This window comes from Apodemus sylvaticus, chromosome 3 (genome assembly GCF_947179515.1).
Source record: "Apodemus sylvaticus chromosome 3, mApoSyl1.1, whole genome shotgun sequence".
In the NCBI taxonomy this organism is placed as follows: Eukaryota; Metazoa; Chordata; class Mammalia; order Rodentia; family Muridae; genus Apodemus; species Apodemus sylvaticus.
In genome coordinates, this window is record NC_067474.1 from 113,020,299 (window position 1) to 113,048,286 (window position 27,988).

Genomic DNA, 27,988 nt, shown 5'->3' on the forward strand with positions numbered 1-27,988 from the left:
TGTGAATAAGTTATCTTTTTATTTTTCACAAATAAAAATGACAAGTGACGTGTAAAGGACATGACAGTAATACAATAGTAACAGTAGAAAGACTAGCTATCTCATAGAGACAGAAGCCCATGAAAAATAGTATACTGATTTTAAGAAAGACTGTTAAATAAATCTAGGAATAGTATATTTTAACTAAATCAACAAATCAAGATTGAGCACATGTCAAAACATCATCTAGAACCCATGAAGTGATACTAAAGGAAAAGGAAAATCTGGAATTCCACACACAGGGCTCTTGATTGAAATCAGGGAGGCTCAAATCCTAAAACAAACAAACAAACAAGGGAATGAAGGTTAGAACTGCTCATCAAGCTCCACAGACACACTTCTGCTTTTTCCCCTTCAGCTGGGGATGCAATGGAGGCCCAATGCATGCCACGCATGTACGCCAGCACTGACCCAGCTCCCAGCTCATGGCAGACATTGGAACGCTTTATCCAACCAACACATTTTCCCCCTTACTCTTAAGAGTAGTTTTATATGCTATAAAAAAGGTCACAAGGGGCTGGAGAGATGGCTCAGTGGATAAAGGTGTTTGTCAACAAGCCTGATGGTGTGACTTCAGTCTCCAGAATACATGTGGCAGAAGGTGAGAACAGACTTCCCCAGACATGCCATGGTAAGCACATGCATACACACACACACACACACACACACACACACACACACACACGGACACGGACACGGACACACACACACACAGACACACACACAGACACACGGACACAAAGACACACAGACACACACACACGGACACACAGACACACAGACACACACACGTACGTACATACGTACATGGGGGGAGGGAGAGAGGGGGTAAAAGGAAGGAGGGAGGGAAATTAGAAAATTAGAAAAACATATTTAGGACTATCTAAAGATTGATCTTACTTTTACGGATTTATGCATGGAGTGAGGGAGGGCAGGGAGTGCCCATGCAAACTCGGCTGCTCTAGGAGATCAGAAGAGAGTGTTGGAGACCCTGCAGCTGTGAACCAACCAAACTGGACCCTGGGAAATAAGCTCCAGTGCTTTGGGAGAGTAGTGTGTGCTCAATAAGAAGGGCTTTAAACCAAGCATGGTGGTTTATGCCTGCTGTCCTAGCCATCAGGAAGCTGGGACAGGAGAAGGCAGAGTTTGAGGCTAGTTGAGCTGTATAGTGAGTTTTGGGTCAGCCTGGGCTATATAGTGAAAATCTGGAAACTTTGTGTATAGCCAGTTTTGTATTTTGCAGAGATGATCACTGTTCAAACCTATAATAATAAGATATATTCAATAATTGCAATGTGAGAAAATAATCTGCCCATTAGGCAAACTTAGGCTTTACATTCTATTTACACATCATACACACATAAAACAATGTCTCCTCCCTTTCTCACCTCCAGAACAAGTCTGAGATGGAGTTCAACAATGGTGGTCTGGACTTCTAACCTGCCTTCAGCAGCCTGTATGAGGGCAGGCAGCTGGACAGCTGACAGTGGGTTTCGATATAAAGTACAATACATGTCATCTACATGCTTTATAACACAGAGAATGAATGTATCAGGAGATGCATTTCCTGACCTACCCATGTCCTTCTGAAAAAAATCTGGACAGCCCTGGAAAATTATTAACTAGACTACCACAGTAAATGGAGTAAGTCTTTGTAGTAACAGATAGTCAGCCAGGAAGAGTCAGCACTTCTCAGTCTAGCTAGCAGGCCTACTAAAAGCTGAAATCACAACCTCGTGGGTAGACCCAATCTTTAGCTTAGATTAAGTACTTAAAGACATTAAAAGTTTGGATGTTGCAGCTTTTGAATTTGGGAAGAAGGAGATTAAAAATCCTATTAAGACTGGGCATGTCGGTACATTCCTACAATCTTAGCATTTGGTAGGTGCAAACATTAGGACCTGGAGTTTGAGGTCATGTTGGGCAACATAGCAAATTCCAGGCCACTGGAAACTATCTACTGATATCTAAGAAACCAAGAAACAGGACGTGGATGGCGCTCAGTTGTGGCGCACTTGCATGGCATGTGCTAGGCCCTGGGTTCAATCCCCAGCACTAAAAAAAAGAAACAAGGCCATAAACACTGAGTCATGGACTGGAGAAAGAGAGCTAACTGATGGGGGAGGGGGTCCTTGTCCCTAGCAGCGTGATCACTAAGCTAGGCTCCTGTCCCAGTAATAAGTGCCCCATCCAATGTGTCACAAAGCAAAGGTAAAATGACATGATAATGGGCAAGAGACCTACTAGGAGGAGGAAGGTGAGTCAATGGAGATAGAAGTGAGGGGAGAGGATGGGATGGGATGGGAGGGGAGGGGAGGGGAGGGGAGGGGAGGGGGGGGAGTGTGAGCAGACCACAGCATGTCATACACGTGTGTGAGATTGTTAAAAAATTTGTTTCTTAAAAACAACAACAACAAAAACCCTTCTCAAATCCAAACCAAGAATCAAACAAAAGACTATCTATCTTGCCCAGGGAAATGGACAAGAGAAAGCACTCCACATAGAAGCACATGTAGCACACCTCACCATCACCACCATATGATATTTTCATTTTTGTCTTGTGAAAATTATATTCACGGGAAACAAAGACTCCATTTAGGACACTGCAGGTGCTTGAGCAGTGTAAGAACACTTCAGTGGATTGGAGACACTGACATACATGTGAATCTGAACTCACTCTCTGAGAAAGGTAAACAAGAGGCCTAGAGCACGAAATGATCACTCAAGCCGCTCTCCCAGTCTCCTAGTCCACAAGACACAGAGTCAAGGAGAGAGAGAGACACAAAGCACTTACTGTTCCTCTTTTAAACACTTATGGATACAACTGTGTTTTTCTAAATGTTTCATTGGTAATGCTGAGTCTTGTAAGTCTGGTTCCATAATAGTCTATAATGTAACTACTTCCATCTGAAGGGCCAACAATCTAGAAAAGAGAAAAAAAATTTGTTATTCTTCTTACCAAAGATATTTGAGTTAGCTTTGTTAGCAAGCAATAAAATTATTTCAGTCATACCCTCCCCCCCGCCCCCCCCCCCAAAAAAAAACAAGTCTAATTAAAAAGCAAAGCAGATGACATGGAAAGAGGCTCACAGATAAAAAGAAATACTGCAAGGACTGGCTTTTCATCCAATTCCAAATGCTGCCCACCCCTTGATCTGGCCTCCCTGCTTCCTCCTCTGGCCTCCCCACCTGGCCCCGCCCCACCCCACCCCGCCCCGCCCCATGCTTTGCTCCTGTTCTCCCTGCAGGCTGGCAAGATGACAGTCACGGAGTCCCACCTCAGCCCTTTCCAATACTCCCCTCTCCCCAGCTGTTCACACACCATTTCCAGGGAAGGGCTTTCAAAGATATGTTTGTAGCTGATGACCATGGCTGGATAATGACTACATCCAAGCAAATAAAATCTAGTCTGACTGTCTAGGCCAGACTTCCGGAAGGAGACGAGATGGCAGTGTAACTGACTACTACTCCCTGAATGCAGAGAAAGCTGTTGAGAGAACAGTCACACGCTGGGGATTGGAGGGAAGGCTCGGCAGGTGTGAACACTGGCTGGCCTACAGAGGACCCAGGCTTGGCTCCCAACACCCACACAGTGGCTCACAACCATGTGTAACTCTAGTACCAAGGGATCGGCTGCCCTCTTCAGACCACAGGCACTGAATGCACATGATTCCCAAACATACATGGAGGCAAGATAATCATACACTTAAAATCATAAAGATATATTTATTTAAACAATACACGTGTCTACTCTATCAGTATAATTAAGATTCTGCAGATTTTCATTTGAGACAGAACTCTCCAGGCCGGAATCTCAGCAAGCACTGAGAAGCTTTTTACCAAGCCTGACCCTCAGCTTGCGCTCTGGAGCCTCCATGGTGGAAGGTGAGAAAACACCTGCAGCCCCGTGTCCTCTAACCCCTGCACGGCATGTCCCTCCATATACACATCAACAACTATAGCCTTAACAGGAGAAAACAAGAATTTGCCAAGTTAGGAAGTTTTATAGGCATTAATACTCTGTAAAACCAACCTGCCTAGCAGCAGGCTTCAGTAGGCATGTTTTCACTACTTTCCTGTCCTGTGTCTCCTCTCATTGTGGTCATTTCTCCAAGCAATATCAGAAAAGCTATCATCAAAGCCTACCCCAAACATTACAGTAACAACTGCTTCTAAGTATAAAAACCTCTGAGGATTTTTGGTTCCTGGAGGTTGGTGAGCCAATCTGACACTAACTTATACAGAACTCTGGCTTTGGTCTCAACTGCAGCTGTCAAGTCCCTGGTCCAGGTTGACCTTGGGCCATGGCAGTCTATCTCTAAAGTCCTAATGAGCAGCTGCCTCAGATCCAAACACAGGGTGAAAACTACAGACAGAAGCCAGTGAGGCTGGGATGCCCTGCGGCTGGTATTTTGGCTACTTACACCAGTATTCCCTACAGTTCTATGGGACATGGAAACTGTAGGGAAGTGTAAGGGCGGTGTCCTGCCGTGCCATAGTATTAGAGCACTAGGACAGGCACAGTGGCAACAGGGTGGTGTGGCAGCAGCTTCGTGCACTTTTAAGTCTCAAAGCTCTGAGAGCGCTTGTACGTATTTTACAGATAAGGAGATGGGAGCCTGCACGTCCACAGAATGGGAACAGCTCTGAGTGAGGAGCCTGCACACTCACCTGACAGAAACCCTTGAGATCAGACTTACAGTAAACAAGGTGCACTGCCGAGGGTCCTCACACAATACAGGGCTTGGTGATAATTTTGTTGAAGGTAGTTTCCCCAAATTTGTCAGTAAGTTAGGATTGGCTGTTGTTTCTAAGGTGTTTAAAGCGGCATTGTATTTTAAGGGCATTTCTGATAGCTTACTAGAGTCTATTGGTCCTGGGAGTGTAGGTAAGTTTTCATGTGGGAAGAAATGCAACAGCCTGGCAAAGTGCTTTGGGCCTGCAGTGAGCTGGAATAGGTTCATTCCAAATGCCCTGTCAGCATGTCTACCACTCATGGTTGTGTCTGTGTGCCAGTTACAAATCTCATTTTCCAGGACCTTTACATAAAACCATTTAATATTTTAAGTAAAAACAAAATTATTATAGTTTGTGAAGAGTTTATTCCTTCTTTATAAAGTAGATGACATTTAAATTTTATGGTATTTATAGACTGTTGGATACATTTAAAAATTGATGTAACAGTTTTATTTAAACATGTCAATATTTAAAATTACATCCCATGCAACTATTTAAATTTATGATGGAAAACTTAAATGTCAATTTAAAAATATGCATAGGGTACAGACTTAAAAATATTCTTCTAAGGGTTATACAACTGGAGTAAAATAAAGCTGTCACGAACACTTCTCGTTTAAAAGTGATTTCAGAGCTGGGAGTTGTGATGCAAAACTGTAATTCTAGCACTTGAGAAATGGAGGCAGGGGGATTACCACAAGTTCAAGGTCAACTTGAGCTATACAAAAAACTGTTTTACAAAAATAAACAAACAGGGACTAAAAAGATGACTCAGAAGAGCAGTTGTCACTCATGCAGAGGACCTGGCTGTGATTGCCAGCACCTTCGTGGTGGCTTCACAACCATCCACAACATCAGTTCCCAGGGATCAGACACTGTCTTCGATCTTTGCCAAGCACCAGAAACACAAGTGTACATATACACACACTGGGAAAACGCTCACACACATAAATAAACCTAAATGATAAAAACAAAAGGACTTTAGTTTAAAAAGATATAGTTCATTCAGTCTCAAAAACTAAAAAGGCTGGATGGATGTAGCAGCATGCAGTGTAGTCCCAGACTTGGAGGCAGGGCTACAGCAAGAATACACAGGAACAGAACCGCTTGAACTACGGAGCTTGAAGCCTGCCTGGGCTACATAAGGAGAATCCATCTCATAAAAACCAAAACTCAACTCAACAAATACTTAATTCCTACACTATTCCAGGAAAGCACCAGATTATGAGCATGAAACAGTGCTAAGACACCATCCCCACCAACAGGGGCCTTCCTCTGGTAGATTCAACTAATACCTACCTACATAGCCAGCTGCTTACGGATGTCAGCTGCTGCTGTGCGTGTTGACTTAATTCCTAATGATTAAATTAACTTGTCTGACATTTATGGATGCTATGTATAAATTTAAGTAAAATTAATGCATCTGTGACATTTTTTGTGGCTAGGGTCATGAGGAATTACTAGAACATTAAGCTAAGAGAAGAATGGGTAATTAGAAGACGACATTCTGAGACTTTATTAAGACAACAGAAAGTGAAGCTTAGCTAGTGGAAAGGGGCCAAACGACACTGCGAAAGCACATCTGGGAGTGTGTGACCCTTCTGGAGCCGAGCCTTTTGCTCTACATTTCTTCCTGTTTTATTTTTCCTGATAATTGCATTTACTCATTGAAGAAAAATACAGAAACGTTAGAAATAGGGTGAAAGATGATTGGGTGACTTTTTAATATCATGCATTTCTAATAAGCCCACGTGCAACTGGTTTTAGGCACAGATGCTTTACAATATGTCAGCCGCTGACTTGGAGAAGGGCGAAGTGCTAGTACCCTCCCCTTCTTATATGAAGATGGCACTCAATAGTTTACAGGAATGTGGTTCAATGTTGTATATAACTTAGAAATTACAGCATTAATTTTCCCTTGAGTTATTAATGTTAGTTCTTCAAAGTTCTTTGGCATACAAACAGGTGAGCAAGAGGGCCAACACACTCTAAGGGTCACTTCTGAGTCAACAAGATGGCTCTGTGGATAAAATGGAGTTGCTGCCTAGCCAGACAGCCAGAGCTCCTTGGAGCCCATAATGGAAGGAGACCCAACTCCACAGAATTAGTCTCTGACTTCTACATGTATGTCATGATATGTACCTATGTAGGACTTGAACTTGCAATCTTGCTGCCTCAGCTTCCCAAGTAGTCAGGATTATAGGCCTGAGCCACCAGATCTAGCTAAAATTATTGTCACAGTAAACTATGATTTTAAGGCATTTTCATGTTGTTGTGTAACACTTGGGTAAACATTTTCAATTCCTTGTTCCACATTCAAGAGAACACACATACACAGAGGGGGGTGGATAACAGTATAGATAGAATAGCTAGCTAGCTAGACAGACAGATAGACACTGAGAGACGAAGTGAGTCCTCCATTCTTACAAGCTTGAAAGTACACACAGTGATGGTTGTTCAGTGTTACTGAAAGTAATTAATGCTTCTGAACTATCCATTTAAGTAAGATGGTTTCACAACTTTAATATTTTACTGCATAGAAAAATTTACTTTACCTGAATTTTATTAATGTGTCTGCAACTTATAAGTATTTGATTTTATTGTTGTAAAACAAATTTTTCTTTGTGCATATTCAAGTGGCATTTCAATAAGAAGAAATTAAATTAAAAAAATGTAGATAGCTAAGCACTTCATTACCTACACTTCAGCAACATATACAGACCCCCAGCTAACAGTCTGAATTGTTGACACCAGGCTTCTTAGATAACCCAACTATTCTGTAAACTTAAAATGTCATGAATGATTCAGAACAAAAGAAGGGTTGGGAATGTAGGTCGGTGGCTGAGCATTTATAAATAAAGAGCCACAAACAAATGAATAGATAAGCACTAATTGTGTTTTTCTTTTTCTGAGCAGGGTCTCATGTGGCCCAGACTGACCTAGAACTCTTAATTCTCAGGCAGCAACCTCTCAAGTGCTAAGATTAAACAAGTGTGGCATTACATACAAGTTGAGTTTTATTGTTTGTTTGCTTGTTTTGTTGAACCACGGTTTCACAATGTAGTCTAGGCTGTTCTGGGGTTCAGTACATAGCCCTGCTTAGCCTCAGCTCAAGATCATTTTGCCTCAACCCCTTGCGTACTGAGATTACAGTCATGAGCCAATAGACCTCTTTTACTATGTCTAACTTTCTCCATAAAAAGACTGCAAATATTAACACTGTCAGAACAAAACACTGACCAGATCATACCATCTCCCAGGGAGCTATTACACTAGCGACAGAGTAACTGTGTCAGCTGTCTACAACCAGAGGACAACCATGCAGCTCTGTTCACCCTGAGGCCCTGGACAAGCTGAACTCTATTGTGTCCATACTGACTTCTCTGCAAGTTTGTTTTTTGTTTGTTTTTTGGTTTTTTTTTTTTTTTGAGACAGGGTTTCTCTGTGTAGTTCTGCCTGTCCTGGAACTCACTCTGTAGACCAGGCTGGCCTCGAACTCAGAAATCCGCCTGCCTCTGCTTCCCAAGTGCTGGGATTAAAGGGGTGTGCCACCACCGCCCGGCAAGTTTGTTTTTTATGAGGGCACCAGAACCATCTTCTCATGGTCACATTGTAATTATGATCAGAATGTCAAGTCAAGAACAAGAATTTTCAGATTTGAACAATTTGACTTCATTGCTTCTAACAACTGATCATCTTAATCTAAATGACCAATATAAATATTATCCTTTAGGTAGTAGCACTCACTATGTCTCCTGAGGAAAAGCTTAGGGATTAGTCAGACCAGTTTCAAACATTTGTCACTAAGTCACTAAATGTCCCTGCAAGGTAAGTGAACTGGAACCTACCTAATAAAGTCAGAGCAGGAGCAGCACACGTTAGTCACTCAGTTTTCCAATCTACCCCATACATGACAGGAGGATTCAGTGAATGAGGTGAGAGCACGCGGGCAGACCTGATATTCCTCAGCCTTCCGCTCTTCTGCACTGCTGCCCTGTACCGAGCACCCTCTGAGTAGCTGCCCGTGCTCCAGCACTGTTTACAGGGAGCACATTTAGCTCTCCTTTAGTCAACAGTGTGCACGCATGTCAAGGCTGAGGTGCAGTCGTGTAGCATTTCACAGAACAGGCTGCCATTCCCCAAAGGTAACCAGAGCTCGTACATCATTTATGTTTTAAGATAAACTGAAAAGCCTAGGATATTTAACATTTTTGCAAAATTTAAAGAATTATTCAAGGGGCTAAAGAGATTGCTCAGTGGTTAAGAGCACCAACTACTCTGAGTTCAATTCCCAACAAACACATGGTGGCTCACAACTATCTGTAAATGGGATCCACTGCCCTCTTCCGGTGTGTCTGAAGACAGCTACAGTGTAGTCATATACATAAAAATAAGTAAATAAATCTTAAAAAAAAAGTATTCAAGATGAAATCAGCATTTTTTGGTTGGCTGTTTTGAAACAAACTATCTTGAACTTACTGTGTAGCTTAGGCTGGCCTCAAACTGCTGTCTCAACCTCCCAAGTGCTGGGATTACAGGCATGAGCCACCATCTGGCTCAAAAATCAAGCTCTTCCTATTTAAAGCCTTGGTTCGTAAGGAAATATCCTGTTAAAAAGTAGACTATTATCAAACCTCTCTTAGGATAGCTAGATTGAAAGTCCTCCAGGAAAGAACTCAACTTATTATACCTGAGCACTTGCTTGCTTAACCTATCTTGTCAGACCTACTGTAGAGAATTTTTTTTAATTGGATTTATTTTGTGTGGGTAGGGATAGGTGGCATGTGTGAGTACATGCACCATGGCATATGTGTAGAAATCAGAAGAAAACTTGTAGGAGCTAGTTTTGTCTTTCACCTCTAGATACAGAGGCAAGAAGATGAGTTCAGAGCTAGTCTATGATATGTAATAGTCTCTCAAAAAGAAACAAGGCGGGGGCTGGAGAGATGGCTCAGCAGGTAAGAGCACTGACCGCTCTTCCGAAGGTCCTGAGTTCAGTTCCCAGCAACCACATGGTGGCTCACAACCATCTGTAATGGGATCTGATGCCCTCCTCTTCTGGGGTGTCTAAAGACAGCTACAGTATACTTACATATAATAAATAAATAAATATTTAAAAAAAAAAAACCAAGGCGGGTTGAATTTTGGACATTTGAATTTGAAAAATACCAACAAAACATGAATTCATTGCATCTTCATTTAAAATGAAAAGTCCATGCTTACACCTGTGTGCATAGGAGCCTTCCGCTCTTCATGCATTCACTCGGTCCACAGTTAGAGGAGACAGGATGTCTGACCAGGCATGTGGCTGTGTGTCAAGGCAGGGAAAGTCTAACTTTAAAACGAATATTTTCCTTGTTTAAGTCTTTTATCTTTGGTCCATATGCCTCCCTTCCTCCCAGTACGCTGGCTGGCTTAAAATGTGGCAGTACTACCAAGCAGCCAGGGCTGAAGAAGAGCAGTGCTGAGTGAGAAGACAGTGACACATAATGACTTCAGTGCACACTGACGCTCTCCCTCAGGTCGCTAACTGCCCCATACCCACTTGCCCAAGTGCATCTGCCAGTTGTCACCCTTGCCTCTAACTGAAGAAGTTTCACGAGTAATCACAACCTGTTCAATATTTAAAAGAAAACATCTGGTGGTACTTTTTAAGTGCTTAAGGACAGCATCTCATCAACTGTACCATTCACCATACCCACTGTAGCATGAGAAGGTGAGGCTATCAGAGACTATAGAACCTGAATGGATTTGGTTTTGCTTGGGGCTATCCCATTACTAGAAATCACACAGACATTCCTTTGTTCTACATCTAGTATATTAGCTAGATTAGATTACAACTTTTGTCATTTGCACTGAATGCAATTCATAGAATGTCTATGCACTTCAAAAACAAAACAAAACAAAACAAAACAAAACAACAAAACCCCTCAATTCTGCCCTCAGCCTGTCGGTTCATATACCAAAGTCCCATCAACGTATCCTATTCCAGTGACTGACAAGGTGATCATGATTATCAGGCAAATCAGGTAAGTCAGAGAAATCATTGCAACCTGCTTTAGAGGCTCGTTACAGATAATGTCATAAAATCATAGATTTCAGAAAATTCTTCAGTAAGGAAATCTCTAACACACTTGAACCAGTATCTACAGTCATTTCTGAACATGAAGTGCCCTTTGAAATAAGTATCTCTTAAAGCTACAGCTTGAGAAATGTTTACTAAGAATGCATCCACTCAGGCCCAGCATCTGCAGAAAAGCTGGAAAGTGTCACATCCACCAGCAGACCACCAAACTCCTCACAGACTGTAAAGTCAGTCTATGTTCCAGACTAAAAATAACTTACCTGCATTGAAATAAGAATGAAATCAATTAGGCTCCCAATTCCACAAAATCCTACGGTGCAAAACTTTAACAAGCCTAGGAAAACATACAAAAAGTTTACAGTCTAGTAAGTCTCATAAACATGTAAAACAATTCTAGTTTTCTACCAAACTACTATATACTCTATAGTATGATGAGAAAAAAGTATAATCTTAAAAAATCAAATCTCAGCCGGGCGGTGGTGGCGCACGCCTGTAATCCCAGCACTCAGGGAGGCAGAAGCAGGCGGATTTCTGAGTTCGAGGCCAGCCTGGTCTACAGAATGAGTTCCAGGACAGCCAGAGCTATACAGAGAAACCCTATCTCGAAAAAACCAAATCCAAAAAAAAAAAAAAAAAAAAAAAAAAAAAATCAAATCTCACCTAAAAACATAAATTACAAGAACGTTTTAAAGGAATTTCATGTACATGAAAGGTGATCAAATAGTTTAATAATGCATATAACAACAACAACAATGAAATATTAGTAACTAAATGAAAAACATTATACTCTTACAAAACTTAAGAAATGTTTCCACCTCCGCACACACACCAGGGCCAGGGGAGTGCTCCGTGTGCCTAGCCAGCCAGCCAGGGCCGCAGCACAATCGCAGTACCCAGAGCCGCAGAATATCTTCTAGCAGCAAAGCCCATTATTGATCTGATCAAACAAAATATATTATGTGATGTTTTACTGAACAGAGTAGAAAGTTCAGTTCTATACTATCAAGCAACAAAAAATGTCCAAGAAAAATAAAAAAAAATTCCAAAATTTGACTAGTAATTCACATACGTATAATTCATCCTAGACCTTTTAAACTTCTGTTTATTTGCTCTATAGTCAAAGTTAAGAGTGGTGGCACATATCTTTAATCCCAGTACACAGAAGGCAGAAGCAGATGGATCTCCAACAGTTTGAGGCCAGAATGTTTGCATCAGCAGTTAAGCAGGTCCTGTAGAAGAACCTGGTTCAATTTCCAGCACCCACATGGTGGTTCACAAACACTTGCAACTCCAGTTTCAGTGAATCTAATGCCCGCTTCTCCTTCTTGTTTTTGCCCCCAGGGGGAGGTGGTCTGGAGACTTGGTTTTTCCATGTAGCCTTGGCCGTCCTAGAACTGGCCCTGTAGATCAGGTTGGCTTTGAACTCAGAGATCCGCTTCGCCCTGCCTCCCAGGTGCTGGGATTGTGGGTGTGTGCCACCACTGCCCGGCTCTGATCCCCTCTTTTAACCTCCAATGGCACCTGGCATACACACTGTATACACATACATACATGCAGGAAAAGGTCATACATATAAAATATAAATAGATAAATCTTAAAACCAATCCTCAAATTATGTCATGAAACAGAAGATAAAAGGAACACTTCTAGACTCTTTTTACAAAGCTATTACCCTGATAACAAAATCAGATGAAGACATAAGAACAAATAGAGATCAATCTTTCTGATGAACAAAGATGCAAAAATTCTCAATAAAATGCATGTAGGCTGATCAAGTACATATCAAAAATATTAGTCACCCATGATCAAGTTGGCTTCATAACAGTAAGGCAAGACTGGTTAAGCATATGCAAATCAACGACTATAAGATCACATAATCACATCCATAGATGCAGAAATGGTCTTAACAAAAAAATCCAGCACCCCTTTATGATGAAAGTCCTATAAAAAGATTAGAATTGGAGAAAATATATCAACACACTTAAGGCTATATATAACAAACTGTATAGTCAACATCGTTGGAAATGGAGAACTAAGCGCTTACACCACTTCAGAAACAAGAAGGGATGCTCATTTTTCTTCTCTTAAATCAGTAAAACAAGAGAAAGAACTAATGGGGGCAGCACAAACAGAAAATGAAGATACCAAAGTATTCTTACTTATATATAATATGATTTTCTACATAAATGTTACCTAAAGACTACCAAGAAAACTCTGGAAAGTTTCAGAAAAGTAGCGGTCTACAAAATTAATACAGAGTCAACTGTGGTGCCTCACACTGGAAGAAGTAGGAAGATTAAGAGTTCAAGGCCAGCCTTAATTAATATAGGCCAAAATTAATATAGAAAATTAGAAGTTGCTTAAGGATGCTTGAATCGCATTCAGAAGGCAAAATAAAATAGACATCTGAAGCAGATAAAAGGGGGAACTGGGTGGGAGAAGAGATGGGGACAGGAACGGGATGGACATCAGGTGTGGGGAGGGCTCCAGTGTGGTGCCTCACACTGGAAGAAGTAGGAAGATTAAGAGTTCAAGGCCAGCCTTAATTAATATAGGCCAAAATTAATATAGAAAATTAGAAGTTGCTTAAGGATGCTTGAATCGCATTCAGAAGGCAAAATAAAATAGACATCTGAAGCAGATAAAAGGGGGAACTGGGTGGGAGAAGAGATGGGGACAGGAACGGGATGGACATCAGGTGTGGGGAGGGCTGGGAGAAAGAACAAAAATGGCTCTGGAATGGGGGAGACTCTTGGGAGTCTTTTGGGGTAACCCTAACTGAGACACTTAGCTGTGGAAGATATAGAGCCTGAAGAAGCCACTTCCTATAGCCAAGCAGGACCCCCACTGAAGAGAGGAAACATCAACCCACTCAAAAACTATCAACCCAAAATATGTCCTGCTTACAGGAAGTGCAAGGATAAAGATGGAGCAGAGATTGAGGAAATGGCTAACCAATGACTGACCCAACTTCAGACCCATTCCATGGGAGAGAGCCAATCCTTGACACGATTAATAACATTCTGCTGCTTCCGGTTTCATCTGCGCCTAGAAGCTGCACCCGGAGCTGATCCTGTGCTACAGCACTCCATACCCAAATACCACGGGAGAGAGTTGGCCTCCCAGGAGTGCTGACACACCTGAGAGCACAGGTAAGACCACCACTCCTGCTCAGAGGGTCCCGCCCAGAGCCCTCAGGACACAGGAACCAAGGAACAGCCGGGGACAGGATCCTTCCTGTTTCCATCTGAGACATGGAGCCCCACAGCTCTCCAAACCCAAATTCCTCCCTGAGAGAACTGGTCTCCCAGGAGGACTGACACACAGAACATATCATCCTGATTGAGGCAACTCGATCACAAAAGAACACACATGGTACGCACTCACTGATAAGTGGATATTAGCCCAGAAGCTGGGAATACCATTCACAGACCACATGAAACTTAAGAAGAAGGAAGACCAAAGTGTGGGTGCTTCGGTGCTTTTTAGAAGGGGAAACAAAATACTCACAGGAGGAAATATGGAAACAAAGTGTGGAGCAGAGACTGAAGTAAAGGCCACCCAGAGACTGCCCCACCTGGGGATCCATCCCATACACAGTCACCAAATCTGGATGCTATTGAGGATGCCAGGAAGTGCTTGCTGATGAGAGCCTGATACGGCTGTCTCCTGAGAGGCTCTGCCAGTGCTTGAGGTGGATGCTCACAGCCAACCATTGGACTGAGTGTGAGGTCCCCAATGGAGGAGTTGGAGAAGGGACTGAAGGAGCTGAGGGGGTTTGCAGTCTCATGGGGGAGCAACAATGTCAACAGACCAGACCCCCAGAGCTCCTGGGGACTGGACCACCAACCAAAGAGTACACATGGAGGGGACCCATGGCTCTGGCTGCATAAGTGGCAGAGGATGGCCTTCTTGGACATCAGCGGGAGGAGCGGCCCTTGGACCTGAGGGGGTTCGATGCCCTAGTGTAGGGAAATAGCAGGACGGGAAGGTGGTAGTGGGTAGGTGTGTAGGGGAGCACCCTCATAGAGGCAGGGGGAGGAGGGATGGGATAGGGTGTTTCCCAAAGGGAGACCTGGAAAGGGGATAACATTTGAAATGTAAATAAAGGAAATATATAATAAAAGGGAAAAAATAACATTCTGCTACGTTTACACACAGGAGCCTAGCATAACTGTCTTCTGAGAGGTTTTATCCAGTAGCTGATGGAAACAGATGGACAAACTCACAGCCAAACATCATGTGGGGCTCGGAGAGTCTTGTGGAAGCGCTGGGGATGGGGGGGAGGAATGAGGGCATAAGAGTGGTCAAGGACACCACAAGAAGGCTGACAAAGTAAACTAACCTGGGCCCTTGGGGGCTCACAGAGACTGGGGCACCAACCAAAGGGCATGCATGGGCTGGAACTAGGCCCCTTACACATCTGTAGCAGATGTTCAGTTTGTTCTTCAAGTGCTCCTGACATGGAGCAGGGGCTGTCTCTGACTGTGTTCCCTTTCCCATAGCTGGACTGCCTTGTCTGGCCTCAGGATGCTCTTAGTCCTGCTGTGACTTGATTGCCAGGGTTCTGGGTACCCATGGGGGGCCTGCCCTTTTCTGAGGAGAAGGGGGGTGAGAGTGGGGTAGGGACGTAAGGGAAGAAAGGAAGGAGAGGAGCTGAGATCAGGCTGCAAAGTTAATAAACAAATTAATGGAGAAAAAAACAAAAAATTAAAATATAAGATAAAAAAGAAAAAGAAAGAAAAAACAAATTAGAAGCCTTCCTGTATTCTATTAAGAAAGAAAAGAAATACACCTCTATTCTCAATTTGCCTCAACAAAAAGTAAAATACTTTAAAATCGATCTAACCAAGGGAGTATCAGATTGGTCTAATGAAAATTTAAAACACTGAAGAAAAAAGCAAAACACTACTAGGAGATATGAGAAGACAGAAAGACCTGTGCTCAGGCATTCAAAGAACTAACACTGAAAGAAGAGGCCACCTTACCAAACTCCACGATTCCATGAAGCCCAAAACACTCACTATGCATCTTCCAAGCGACCCAGCCACACTCCTGCGTACTTACCCAAAGGACTCCAAGTCAACACACCACAGAGACACTTGCACATTCCTATTGCTGCAGCATCGTTCACAACAACCAAGTCACAGAACCAACCCAGAGATCACCAAACCCACCCTGTCCTGAGGGGAGCTGCTTCTGTTCTCAGGGCAACAGTGACAGTGACTCTGGCAGATGACAGACACTCTTTTGGAGAGAAAAAACGCACACTCACCATTGCTTACTATATAGGCACTGTGAAACTAGCATAACGCAACAGTCAAGTGATAAGCCTTCTTCTCAAGTGTACTTTCCAAAAGGAGACTTCTCAGGAACAGCCAGCATTGCCTGCTTTGGCTGAGCTGCAGAACTGCATGCGGTAAACGCAGAGAAAAACGTACCTATGCTACTTACACAGATCTTGTGCGTGGAGAGATCTAAACCACAGGCAAATGTTCATTAACACAAACTTTAAACAAGTTTCACAAGGATTTTTTTTTCATGTTTGGGTGAAGGATACTCACCTAATGCAGGATATCCGAGGTAAAATCTATCTGCTCCCAGCCATCCCAAAAAAAGAGATAATGCAACTGCCACCTTGTACGAATAGCCATTCCTGCATAGAATTAAAACCTGGGTGTCACAGCCATGCACTGCCAACAGCTGAACATTTTAGGAAACAAATCTGTGAGTTGTTGCTTATTTACCCAGGGGCTCACTCATCTGCTCATTCATCATCTTTGAGGCTATGTCAGTAACACTGTGCTAAGCTTACAGTATACAACGAATGCTAAGCATTATACGGTGCTTAATGAATAAAAGCAACATAGACCTCTCTCCCTCAGAGACTAATATTTTAGTGGCTGTAAGCAATGATCCAAACATTTTAAAAATCCAAAATTTTACTTCTTTCCTAATATGACTGCAAATATGTACTAGCAAATAAAATACAACCATTCATAGTCCTAATATACAGACAATGCCAGATGTGAAAGAAGGTAGGAAAAGTAAACATGTCTTTACTTCACAGAAGAAAAACTGAATGCAAGCTTTCTAATAGAAAAAAAAAAAAACACTCTCAAAATAAAGTCCATTCCTTTATTACTACCCTCATCCAGCTTTTGAATTCTGCCTAATGTTACTGATCATCTATTACAAATATGAAACCACTGTGTGATGGTTAATTCTGTCAACTTGACAGGATATAGAATTAGCCAGGAGACAAACCTCTGGCCATGTCTACAGAGGAGTGTCTAGACTGAGTTGGAGTATGAAAACCCACCCTAAATGTAGACGGCACATTCCGTGGGCCAGGGTTCTGGAGTGACTCAACAGCAAGAGTAAACTGAGTCCGGCTTTGATCTCTCCGCTCCGTGACTCCCAACCTAGGAAAGCAGCTGCCTCAAGCTCCTGCCCCATGCTCTCCCTGCTATGATGCCCTTCTACTTGTGAGGGAAAACCAACCCTTCTTTATAAGCTGCTTTTGTACGGTATTTTGTCACAGCAGTGAGAAAAGTAACTAACACAGTATACAAAAATTAACAACACTGCTTTTCTGATACAATAAGTAAATACCCATTTGTATTTATATTTTGAAAAAAAATTATGCATAACTCACTTGGTGATATCACTGTACTTTACAAGGCCTGAGTCAATTTCTATCCTTTATTACCTCACAACTTAACCCAGCTCCTGGCTGATGAACTGTATCTATAAACTTAAAATAGAAGGTTGTCTGATATTAGCAAGAAGACACATATTATACATGCAAGACTTCCCATAACATCTCATTATCGTTCACTCCATGAAATCAAGATACAACATTTTAATTTTCAGTAATGTACTTACACATTTCGGCAAGATATGGGCTTGAGAAAACCAACTTCATTTCCAGTAAAATGTGTTTCATTACCACTCAAATCCTTACAAGTTATTTTGGGTGCTGGAAAACATTGAACTAAAGACAGAAAAAGTGAATTGTTTTTCAACAGTGGCAAAACACAAAAGAACCTATAATATTACAACAAACTACCTCCCATTGCAACATCTGACAGAAGACTTTATTTAGACAGAAGTTAAAGAATTCATATATACATATACACATACATATATACATATATACACATATATATGTACATATATCTATTCATATATATATGAAATACATTTATATGGAGGATAAATATAATGTTCTCTTCATACAATAATACAAATATTGTTATACTGTTTTAGATTATGTTCATAGCCCATCTAGTTCAGTCTCTTGCATCTGATAGCAAAGGAAGAACTGCAAAAGATTATTGATTTAAAATTTTTTCACCTTTCAGATAAATACTTAAAGTTTTGAGGACAATCCATTTGGTAATTATCAAGTTATTTAAACAGAATCTATGGTTTATATCTCCAGGTTTTAATAATTATTTATGATGGCTAATTTTGACTGTCAACTCCGTACATATCTGACGAATTACTTGAATTAAAGCTAACCTAGTTAGGGAAGACCCGAAAGACCCCCCTAACTGTGGACAGTGTCACTCCTTGGCTGGGATGGTAACGGAAATCTAAAGGAGAAAGTGAGCTGAGGACCAGCACCCGCTACAGTTTCCTGACGATGGCACAGTGCGGTCTGCTGCCTCCTGCCCGCCATCACACCTAGCTGCCACCACGGACTGGGTCCCCTGAAACTGGGAGCCAAGATAAGCCTCTTTGTTTTTATCAGGTATTTTTCTACAACACAAGGTAGGTAACTGATGACACTATTGTAGACAATGGCTGCCATACATGTATTTGTGTGTGTGTGTGTGTGTGTGTGTGTGTGTGTATATATCATATTATATAGAAGATATAGATAAATACTCTAGGTCTTGGTATAGTGTTATTCAGCATTTAGCAATATAAATCTACACTTATAATCAAAGACACAATATAAACAAGCAGTACAGATGTTACTTTGTGCCAGGTAAACACTGTCCTAAAAGCAAAGTTTCTTTACAGCTTTATGGTGTAAAGAAGAATTTAGAAGCAAGGACGACCTTATCTAGGTTATTTTTGTTTCTTTCACCCCTTAGCCTCCTTATAGGTAAAAATAATACTAAGATCACTTACATTATAAGGCCACTATGGTTAAATATATGAAACTGTACCAAAAAGTCTATAGCATTAGTAGGTACTCAACACATTTTGTTTGTTTGTTTGAGACCTGGCTTCAAACTCACTTGTATGTGGCAAAAGTTTACCTTGAAGTCCATCATTTTTCCACCTCTAATCCCAAGAGCTGGGATTAAAGACATGTGATACCATGCCTATCTGAACTTTCTTCAGTATCTGTGTGTGTGCATGCATGCACACTCTACTACTGAGTTAAATCCTCTCAATGAATATTAAGAGTATTAATATTTTTAGGATAGTTTTAGCAAATACTTACCTATATATTTAGCATCAACAATCATGGGTTTTTGGGTTTTTTTTTTTTTTTGAAAATGCTAAAAATATAACTTTGTGAAATAAAACACACGCAGAGACCTGATGGCTTTATTATGAAAGGAATATATTTTCTGTTTGGTTTGTAACTATTCTATGGTTTCCAACAAATCAGTTTTTTGTTTTGTTCTTTGGAGCAGAGTAGTACATGAAAACTATCAAAAGAAAAAGAAGCCAAGCAAACCAAACCTCTATGAGAGGCCCATATCCACTAGATTCCTCACACTTCAAACCATACAATCCATAAACTTTACTTATTTAATGCACTTTAAAAATCTAAAACAAAGTGGCATGTAAGATAAAAGACACAGATTCAATTCAGTTGAAAACTATTACAAAAAATGAATGGATGGGAAAAAGAACAGAAGTAATCATAGTAGTCCTCCTGCCTCAGGTGTTGAGTGCTGGGCTGTAAAGCAGGGCACACCACACATGGACAGATGAGTATATTTGTCTTTTGCTCTTTGTTTCTTGAGATAGGATATCAATTTGTACCCAAACTCATTGTACTTCTGCCTCAGGCTCCAAGGGTTAAGATTGTGTGAGCCACCATGTCTGGCTTAGATCAATAGTTCTCAATTAGGGTGACTCTGGTCCCCAGAAGACATCAGGTAATTCTTGGAGGCATTTTGTTATCACCTCTGGAGGGCTGCTATTAGCAATGGGGATAGTGGCCACACACACGACTAGGCAGCCCACAGTGCACAACAGACCCCAATAATGACGCGTCCAGTGGTAACAAAGCCAACAAGAGAACACATGCCTGCAACCCCAGCTCTGAGGAGGTACAGGGAGGAAGATCAGAAGTTCAAAGTCATCCTCTTGGCTACGCAGCAAGCTCAGCTGACAGGCTTCAGACAGTTTTGCTCTCATTATTCATTTGTAAATATTTTTAAAGCTTCATATATCTGACATTTGAATTTTTTAATATGAACTTAAATAGCTACAAAAATATGTAGTTTCAAGAATACTAAATACTGCATTAAGATTACAATGCTACAGTACTCTTTAAAATAAAATTGAAAAACCAGAAGAATTTGATGTTCATCATTATCTGAGAACAGTCTCATCTATAAAATTTTTAAAAACTTACTTCCGTTTTAGGAAAAAAAATACATATATAATAGCATTTGTTATAAACTGAATTATGCCTTAAACATGGTACCTTATTTGGAAATAGGTTCTTGGTAGATTTATCAAGTTAAGATGACATTATCAGAGTAGGCCTTAACCTTTTATATAAAAAATGAAAATGGCCAGATCTGGTAGCACATACCTTTAATTCCTAGCAATGGGGAGGCAGAGGCAGGAGGATCTCTGTGAATTTAAGACCAGCTTGGTCTGCATGGTGAGGTCTAGGCCAGTCAAGGCTGCATGGTAAGACACTGTCTCAAAAAAGAAGGAAACTGGGTACATGAAGGGAGGACGAAGACCAGAGAAAATGCATGAGGTAGAGGCAAGGGCTGAGTTGACACAAGTGCAGAACAGCAATGCCAAGAACGGTTGGCTACCATCAGTGACGGCACAGCACAGGGAAAGGGAGTGTGCTCTAGAGCCAGAAAGGAGAAGGCTCTGTAACCACTGAGACTTAAATGTCTGATTCCCAGCCCTAAGAGCCCACATAAAACTGCCCTATGACCTCATGTGCTGCGATCCCAGTGCACTGAACTTACACCCTGACTTCCTCTGAGTTTACACCCTGACTTAGAGTTTCTCTGCTGTGATAAACACCATGACCAAAATCAACTACGAAGGAAAGGGTCTATTTCAGCTTACAGTTCCACAGCATACCCTATCTCTAAGTGAAGTCAGGGTGAGCAACCTGGAGGCAGGAGCTGATCCGGAGGCCATGGAAGAGTGCTGCAGACCGCTGTTCCTCAGGGCTTGCTCATCCTGCTTTCTTAAGCAGCCAGGACCACTGGCCCTGGGGTGGCACAGCTCACACTGAACTGGGCCTTCCACGTCCATCACCAATCAAGAAAATTCACCACAGGCTTGCCCACAGCCCAACCTGGTGGGGGCATTTTCTCAACTTAGATTCCCTCTTCTAAAATGACTCTAGTTTGTGTCAAATATTCAGTTCCTAAAATAACTATAGTCTACTTAAAATATTCAAAATATCTCAACTGTGTGTTCCTGTAAATTCAAACACAAGTTAACTATTTATCTACTCCAAACGAGAAGAACCAGGGCACAGTCACAATCAAATCTAAGCAAAGCCAAACTCCAACAATTAAATGTAAAGCTCACTGTCAGACTTCTAATAGGCCTTCATGGGGTGGGACCTGGTTGGAGGATGTAGGCCACTGGGGCATGACTATGATTCTCCCTTATCTGTCCTTTCTCTGCCTCTAGGCTGCCAAAATACGAACAATTTCCCTGTACCAAGCCTTTCCATCATAGTGCCTCATAGGCTCATATATCTGAATGCTCAGTCATTAGGAATCGACACTATTTTAAAAGGGTTGGGAGATTCGGCCTTGCGGCCTTGCCGGAAGAAGTATATCACTGGGGGTTTTTGAGGTTTCAAAAGCCTACTCTAGACCCAATGTCTTGCTCTCTGCCTGTGGATCGAGATGTAGCTTTCTGCTCCTGCACCATGCTCCTTGGCTTGATAATAAAGAACTAGGCCGGTGAGAAAGCCCCCAACCAAACACTTCCATTTATGCCTTAGTCATGGTGTCTCTTCACAGCAACAGAACAGTGACTACGATAGCATAGTAGTGCACACCTTTAATCCTAGCACTGTGGAGGAAGGGGCAGGAAGATCTATTGCTGTGATTTCAAGGCTTACACAGTGATACCCTGTCTTAAAAAGAGAGAAAGAAGAAAAGAAAAAAAGCAAAACCCTAACTAAATAACTGTATTTATATCTCTATAACAAAGCTTGGGAAGCAGAAAGCTAGAAATATTTAAAGAGATAAAAATGGTTATCCTGACTTAAGTATTACACACACATACACACACACACACACTCTTCATCATACAACTAATATATACAACAGTTATGTTTTCATAAATCAGTTAAACATAAACAAATAAAAATTTAAAAACATGATCTATATAACAGATCCTAATGCTGTAAAATAAATAAACATTAAAAAACCACCCCAGATTATATAATTAAGAAAACTTGTTTCTTAACTTAAATAGTGACACTGGGCATAACTCTGGAAGAGCATGCAAGGAGCCCTGGGTTCAATCACAAGCACAAAATTAATTAACCAACTAATTAATTGAATGTTGACAATTTTAATCAGTTTCCAAATCTAAATTATTCTAAAAACTGAACACTACTATCTAATGCAACATAAAACACATTTATTAATTACCCCTAAGGATAATGCCCTGTTACTTGAAATAGGTAAAATCTTACAAAACATTTTAAAGACAATGATTCTGGAAATCTTACCATGAGCTGTGTAGTTTGTGCAATTAACTGGTTCTTGCGTAGCATCATTTATTTTTGGTTCTTTACAAATATATGTTTAAAAAGTTAAGGAAATTTGAATTATATTTCTAACATAAAATACTATGTTTTAAATGTCTTGCATACTCCTATTGATTCACATATACAGAGAGGCTTTGAGTTTGTACTAATCAACAAAGTCAGACATAAATACACTTTTAAACTTGCTATGGTGGTGCATGCCTTTAATCCCCCCATTTGGGAGGCAAAGGCAGGTAGAGCTCTCTTGCGTTCAGGGTCATCGTCTACAGAATGAGTTCCAGGTCTGCCAGGGCTATATAGAGACCCTATCTCAAAACAAAACACCCAAATACACTTTTAGTGTTACCTAGATAATAGTTGAAAATTAAATAATTATATAGAAGTCACATAAAATACATTTCTATCAAAAGTTCTAGCAGATAATGCCTATCTTCAAAGAATTATCAATCGGGGAATAAAAAGAAAGTGACATTAAATTAAAAATCTTCACCAAATTATTTTAAGTTTAAAAACACATCAGTTTCCAGAGCTCTGGATTCAACTAATTTGCCGTTAATTTCATGTAACACAAACGAATGAGGAAGATATTATTATTCCTATACCACAGAAGCACAAGCTGAGGTTTTAACTTTGAGTGGCTTATCCCGCATGTAAGTGATAGGCAGCCAAATCAGATCTCTCAACTCAAAACTGAGATCCTTTGCATCTGTTGTACTTGATATCTCTGTGGTATCTCCAGTAGGATCTTGAGTTATTGAAAACCATTCTCTATTAGATGCTAAAAAAAAAATAAGAATGTTTTTACTTTTATTGTCTAAAGATTATATGGGTCACAGTCCAACGGAATAGGTATGATACATGCGAGGTGTCTTTACTCACAGGTTGACCCTTATTTGGACTTCTGAATCACTTCTGGAAAGGTCATCTTTAGTTAGGCCATTAAGGCAATGTTCAGTTGTCACCAGAGTTCTACAGGCTCTGCAGCTTCACCAGGTTCAACTGCTCATGATCAGCTCAAATACTTCTTAGAAGGATACTCTTGTCTTGCATAAGACAATGGCAAACTCAGTATGGCAGAGACTCCCTGTTTCATGGGATTAGCAAAGTAAATTAGAGGTAGTCTGAAAATCTAATGGAAGTCCTCCTTAACTCACAGATATTACAGAACTTTCTTAATTTTAAGATTTTTCTTAAGAACTTTTCTTGCTTCTGCAGGTCTGGGTATATCTATACATAAATGTTTGAGGCATCGTGTCAGTACTCGTTTTGTTCAAACATAGCTATTTGAGTGTAACTCGAATTTCACCTTCTCTTTGGCATGCTACTGTAATAAGACAATTCACCAAATCCTAAATCAGATTTCTCAACTGTAAACACCCAACAAAACTGCTGTGCTAATTAAACTAGCATAAATACTCCTATAAGTTGGGGGGGGGGTCACTGTTATTAGTATGCTTTAGACTTAAATTATTTGCTCATTCAAAAACCCCACCCCTAACTATTGCCAGTTGATGTCTGCTAAGTTAGAGAGTCACAATTTTAAGTCTCAGGTAAGACAGCCATGCTTCAGTGGATAGCCCCACACCACCGTGGATATGAACAGCACATATCTGACTCCCTGTGTTAGGAGGTTTTTTCTGTTTTGTTTTGTTTTTTAAGTGTGTGTGTGTGTGTGTGTGTGTGTGTGTGTGTGTGTGTGTGTGGTGGGGCGAGGTTAAGAGGGAATGGGAGGGTAGTAGATCTAGAAGGGGTTTGAGGTTGAAAAGTCGGTGTGACTATGATCAAAATCCACTGGGTGAAATTCTTACAAAGAAATAATACAAATATTACATTTTAAAACATCCAAGAGGATCTCTAACTTGAAAACATATAATAATAATTTGTCTAAAACCACAAAGTGAAGCAGTCAGTTGCCTGGCAGCAGTCCTGAGGATGGCTGTAGGTGATACTTGTTACGTTAATGACAAATGAGAAACATGCATTGGCTCACTAGTAATTACTTGTCTCCCTCAACACCTGAAAACTTTCAGGGACCTGTCTTAACAATTTTTGCATTTCTAGTTTCTGGGACAAAGCCTAGATGTGTGTGTTTGAGTAAGTGAGCAACCCGGTAAGATACATGGTCAATCGGAATAGGAAGTGCCAACTACTGACCGGTCCAGGGAAAGCACAGGGTGGTCGCCCTTCGTCCCCACAGCCCCCCTCACCTCCCGGAGGCCATTGGTCACTAGAGCCACAGCGGGGACCACGGTCCCCATCCCACAGCCCGGGGTCCAGATGACCGCCTGAGAACGGCGGCTTTCCGGAGGATATTGTCCCACTCTGAGGTCCTCACACTTGGGCGTCTCCTCGCCCCCGACAGCGCCAGAGGCAGAAGCCCCACAATGTCCCGCGGCGACCGTCACGAGCCACAGAGTGCGGAGGAAGCCCGGAGGCCCCGCCGCTGGGGAAGCCCGACCCGCGGGCCAGGCGGCCGCCATGTTGGGCACCGCGTCCTCCCGCTTCCGGTTCCGCCTCCGAGATAAGGAAGGGCCTTAAAGGGACCTGGCTCCCGAGTCGCAGCCTAGGTCTTCTAAAGGCTGCTGCCTAGGATAACTTGGCACAGTCACATAGGCAAGATTTTTTTAAAAATATGTTCGCTTATCATCCTTGAGCAAGGACCATCTTAATCTCTGTATCGTTCCAATTTTACTATATGTACTGCCAAAGCAAGCATGGGAACTTTAATAATGATAATGATGATGATAATAATAATAATAACAATAACAATAACAATAATAATAAACAATCAAATAACAACATGCCCCAGGTCAGGGAGACTGCTCAGTATGTAAAGGTACTTATTCCTGAGCCTGACAATCTAAATTCAATCCCTGGAACCTACATGGTGGAAAAAAAACCTAACTTCCACGTACACACACTCACACACTCACACACACACACACACACACTTTTTAAAAACAGAATAATTAAAAAAAATACACGTTTGGGAGTCTTCTCTAGTAGCTTCCCTAAGAACCCTCACAAGGAGAGAGAAACAGCTTCTTGTGAGGAGCCCCAGCTCCTAGTGGGCACCAGTGTTGATCCTGAAAGCTCCAAAGGATGGGGTTTCCCTATGGTTGGAAGAATTTAGAATCAGTTGTCTAGAAGTGACCCAAGTGCAATTATAGACTGCTGCAGACATTGTATAGTGAGCCACCATAAAGGACTGGTGTTGGAGGACAGAATATTGGGGCTTAAGCGTCGAGAGCAGTTGCTGTTCTTTCGGAGAACCAGGTTTGGTTCCTTGCACCCACGCAGTGACTAAGGACCTGTAACTCCACTTCCAGATCTAAAGTCCCCTTCTGGCCTTCTCAAGGACTATGCACATATTTGGCACAGTGGGTAAAAGTCTTTGTCACTCTGCCTGACAAATGAATTCTATCCCTGGGATCTACATGATGGAAGTAGCAGACAAAACACACACATAAAATAAAAATAAATACTAAAAAAGACAGAACATCAGTTATACATCTTAAAAGATGATAAAAGCAACTTTCCATTTAACTACTACTTGGACTCAGAATGTTCTAGTTGATTTTTAAAAATACAATATAAACCCAAAAGACTAAAGAAAGCAATTCTGTGCTTATTGAAATTATGATAGAATTAGATGGTTTCCTGCTGAGTGCAAGAATACTGCTGATCTATGTATCAATTTTAATACAGGTTTAAAACAATTACTTAGAACTGCTGATGCTTTGCTGATTAATCCCATTACTGAACCTATTTTATAGCTTTAGTGATTATCTTTATTCTCTTCTACAATATGTAAATTTAAAAGAATTAAAATTAAAAGGATTTTAGGCAGCGTTAAAACTATAAAACTTTTGACTCCTGAGCTGGGACAGTGTAGAGTAGCCTAGCAAGCACAGGTCCCTGGACATCGTCTCCAGCATCACGTGGACAGAAAATTGACTCTTGAATTGATGATGTATTAAAGTATTGGTGATGTATCACTTCCTCTTACAAGCCCCTTCTATCTGTAATAAAGGAACTGCTCTGTTTTTCAGCCTTGTGATCTCATGAGTTACTATGATTACATGGCTGCTACATTAATTAAATTTGATAAAATCTTAAGTCTCATTTTTTTTTTACTTTTATTCTTCTCTCATAGATTGCATTCCAACTACAGTTCCCCTCCCCTCCCCCAGTCTTCCCAACACACACACACACACACACACACACACACACACATCCTGTCCCCCCTTTGTGCCTCCTCTCAGAAAAGAGCAGGCCTTCCAGAGACATCAACTAAACACAGCATAACAAACTACAATACATTCAGGCACATATCTCATATCAAATCAAAGCTGGACAAGGCAATCCAGTAGAAGGAAAATATGTGGGTTTTTCCCCCATGAGTAGGCAACAGCCAGAGACCCCCACCCACCTCCCCACCGACCCTCCTCCTACTGTTGGGATCCCTACAAAACATCAAACTACTCAACCATAACATATATGCAGAGGACCTAGGTCAGATTCCTACAGGCTCCCTGATCTCTGTAAGCACCCGTGAACCCTGGTGGTTGATTCTGTGGATCGTGGTGTTGTAGCATCCCTGATCCCCTAGTTCCTTCCTCCAGCCTCATCCACAGGACTCCTGAGCTCTTTGGCTGTGGGACTCCACATCTGCTCTTCTCAGTTGTTAGATGAAATCTCTCTGATGACAATTATGCTAGGCTCCAATCCCAGAACACTCTGAAGTCGGGACAAACTGTAGCTCGAATGTTTTGTGACTGGGTTGGTGTCCTAATCCCTCCACTTGAGGCCTTGCCTGGTTACAGAAGATGGCCTGTTCAGGCTCCATGTCCTTCAGTAGGAGGCTTTGCTACGCATACTCTCATAGGTTTTATGGAGTTTCCATTGCACTGGGTTTCTAGCTGGCCCTGAAATACACCCCCAATTCCAATAGTTTCTCCCAGCATTTTCTCCCCCCTCCGCCATCACTCCTATTCCAACTCTACTTGCCCCAATCCATCCTGGAAGTCTTTTCTATTTCCCCTTCCCTGGGAGATCCTTGTATGCCCACTTAAGCTCTCCTTGTTGCCTAGCCTCTCTGTGGACTGTCACATGATTACCTCTTACTTCACAGCTAATAGCCACTGCGAGTACAC

The 27,988-nt window shown here is 41.5% G+C and overlaps 1 protein-coding gene and 1 pseudogene across 1 annotated transcript; both read right to left on the minus strand.

The window, feature by feature from the left end:
- Tm2d1 (TM2 domain containing 1) lies at positions 1-25,339 on the minus strand. The gene is made up of 7 exons (XM_052176806.1): positions 25,142-25,339; positions 22,794-22,863; positions 17,750-17,858; positions 16,426-16,517; positions 11,122-11,195; positions 2,834-2,962; positions 1-313 (listed from the first exon to the last, which is right to left on the minus strand). The coding sequence occupies exons 1-6, from the start codon at positions 25,310-25,312 to the stop codon at positions 2,852-2,854; spliced, it is 627 nt and encodes a 208-aa protein (XP_052032766.1). The 5' UTR covers positions 25,313-25,339; the 3' UTR covers positions 1-313; positions 2,834-2,851.
- Positions 25,340-25,447: 108 nt separating this feature from the next.
- Positions 25,448-25,544, minus strand: LOC127681859 (uncharacterized; annotated as a pseudogene).
- Between the last annotated feature and the right edge of the window lie 2,444 nt (positions 25,545-27,988).